The sequence below is a fragment of the Montipora capricornis genome, unplaced genomic scaffold, assembly GCF_036669925.1.
Source record: "Montipora capricornis isolate CH-2021 unplaced genomic scaffold, ASM3666992v2 scaffold_476, whole genome shotgun sequence".
Taxonomy (NCBI): Eukaryota; Metazoa; Cnidaria; class Anthozoa; order Scleractinia; family Acroporidae; genus Montipora; species Montipora capricornis.
This window is the reverse complement of record NW_027180213.1, coordinates 260,011-262,500: the sequence shown is the minus strand read 5'-3', so window position 1 is coordinate 262,500 and position 2,490 is coordinate 260,011. Positions and strand designations below refer to the sequence as shown.

General features: G+C 42.8%; 2 protein-coding genes across 2 annotated transcripts in view; one reads left to right on the top strand and one right to left on the bottom strand.

Annotated features, from left to right (window-relative positions):
* LOC138036310 (uncharacterized) overlaps positions 1–502 on the top strand; it is an 807-nt gene extending 305 nt beyond the window's left edge. The window contains exon 1 of the mRNA XM_068882639.1: positions 1–502. This exon is cut by the window's left edge and continues 305 nt beyond it. Coding sequence (XP_068738740.1) covers positions 1–502 — 502 coding nt within the window.
* A 539-nt stretch (positions 503–1,041) lies between these two features.
* On the bottom strand, positions 1,042–2,013 carry LOC138036309 (caldesmon-like). Its single transcript, XM_068882638.1, has one exon. It carries the CDS (start codon positions 2,011–2,013, stop codon positions 1,042–1,044), a length of 972 nt encoding a protein of 323 aa, XP_068738739.1.
* Positions 2,014–2,490: the final 477 nt, after the last annotated feature.

Below are 2,490 nucleotides of genomic sequence, written 5' to 3'. Positions count from 1 at the left end.
AAGTACAGGCTTTCCTGGCAGTATACATGATGCCCGCATTCTCCGATTGAGCAAAGTGCACAGCGAGGTCGGTCAAGGTAACTGGCTAAACGGGCCATCTAAACAAATTGGGGCTTGTGAAGTCGGACCTTTGCTTGTTGGGGACTCAGCTTATCCCTTATCAAAGTGGTTAATGAAACCTTTCAAGCAAACTTGTACATTAACCGAGAGTCAGTTGCAGTACAATTGTGCCCTCAGTCAAGCGCGGGTTGTTCTAGAACAAGCCTACGGAATTTTGAAAGGTCGCTGGAGGTGTCTCTATAAAGCAATGGAGGAAAAGATAAGTAGCGTCCCCCTCACTATCATGGCTTGTTGTGTCCTGCACAACATCTGTATTATTGTGGGAGACCCAAGCACTATAGACCCAGTTGAGGACGACTATGAGGATGAAGATTCTTTCAATGGGGATATGCAGTTGGGCGCTTCGGACATTAGAGATAATATAATGCAGTATCTATCATAGCCCAAACAAAACATTAAATAAAGACTGCCTTTTAATTACCACTTTCAAAAGTACAGCTTCTTGCTAGGCTAAAACTTTGTTGCGTTTTTCAATATCCACTTTCTTGTAAATATGTATTTATTATAATCTTACTGTTACTGTTACGTTTTCAATGAAGAAATAGAGAATCTTATTTTTGCTAAATCATGTACCTAATTAATTGTAGTCTCTTTCGTTTTTTATATCTTGTATCACGAGAGGAACAGTCTTCCCTAAAATTAATTAGCAATTTGTCTGGCTGATATTCCATTATTTAAATTCGTGCTTATCAGTTGAGGCTTCCCTTTGCCTCGTTTTCTTGAAAAATGAAAGGAGACTCTGCTCGCAAGGAAATAACTGATTTCATTTAAATTATAATTCCTTCCATAAAAAATCCATATACATATAAACAACAAATTACAAACGTCCAGATTGTCACTTAATGATGATTATAATGATCACCGTCAACGAACAGAAACGATTGAAATGCAAGGAAAAAACGAATAAAAGACTCTAGTTATTTATTCTTTGCCTTTGGTGACATCCTTAAGAATATTTCCTAACATCGCCAATGCATCCATTGAAAATTTTTGCTGTTGTTGTCTGCTTACCCTTTCTGCTTCAGCCATCCTCTCCTTTTCTTGTGCCCTTTCAAGGAACGAACGGACTGCGCTTTGTTCCTCTGCGCCAGCCCCACCTTTGGTCTTCTTTCTAGGATTCTTTTTCGCCGATTTCGCCGATTCTACCGCGCGACTCTTTGGATTGGGTGTGCTCGTGCTAGGGCCCTTCCTTTTTCTGCTTTTGTTCTTGGAAAACAGTGATTTCGCGAAAGCCATATCTGCGTCCTCTTCTTCAGAGCCATCAACGCCAGAAGTGCCAGGCGTATTCCTCTCCTTTTGGGCGCGAGCAGCCGCCAACATCTCCTCATCTAAGGCCTCCTTTTCCAGCAAATCTTGATCAATTTCCGGGGAACTGTCAACGTGTTGTGAGCTGCTTTCCAGTACGTGCTTGGGATTAACAGCTTCTCGGTTGCCTAAAATGTCATCCATATCGTGAAAATTTCTTGGTATGAGCTCAGCTCCACTCTCGGTTTCCTTTTCTTCGTCTTCGTCGTCTCCTCCCTTTCCATATCCAGTGGTCCTTAGTTTATCTGTCACGGTCTTGTATTTTTTGGTGAGGTTCGCCATTTTATTTTTGCACTGCTGGGCAGATTTCTCGTATTCGACGTTCTCTCGTCTGCACCTTTCTTGCAGTTGCCTGGCGATAGACTGCCACTCCGGGGAATTGAATGACCGGTAGCGAAGTTTATCCTCATTCTCGCCGAACAGTTCAATTAAAATCTTTTCTTCGGTGTCAGCCCATCGATTTTTTTTCCTTTGCGCTCCGTTTTCAGCGTTTCCTTGACTCGATGTAGGCGTATCCGAATACTGCGAAGCCTGAACCGCATGGGCAGGCGAATGGGTGAATGGTGCCATCATCTGCATCGAGGACATCATTGGCGGAACATAGTATTGCTGTGGCATGAACTGTTGATTGTACGGGGAGGGTTGTAACCCTGGTTGTCTTGCATAGGAAAATGGCGACAACGTGGAATATGCATCGTCCCTGGCGAAACAATTGATAGAAAATAAATACAGGCTCAAGGATCAACAATCACCACAAGAAAGAAATATTTATATGCACAAATTAGCTATACAACGGTGTTAACTTTACCTTTCGGGTTGGTCGCATTCGTAAGGATTGGTGTTTTTGTTTTTTGCCATACCTTCTTCGTAGACCGAAACCAGACGTAAAAACTTGGTCGAAAACCTGGTCTTGAAAACGTGATCGAATGAGCCTGACGCAATACCGACACCACAGGATGTGAAATTCTATGCGACCGCAAGCGGATGTATCTGTCATCCAAACCTTGGTTACCGACCTTAACCATGCCTGCTCGCAGAGTAGACCGAACTTTTACCTTAGTTAAC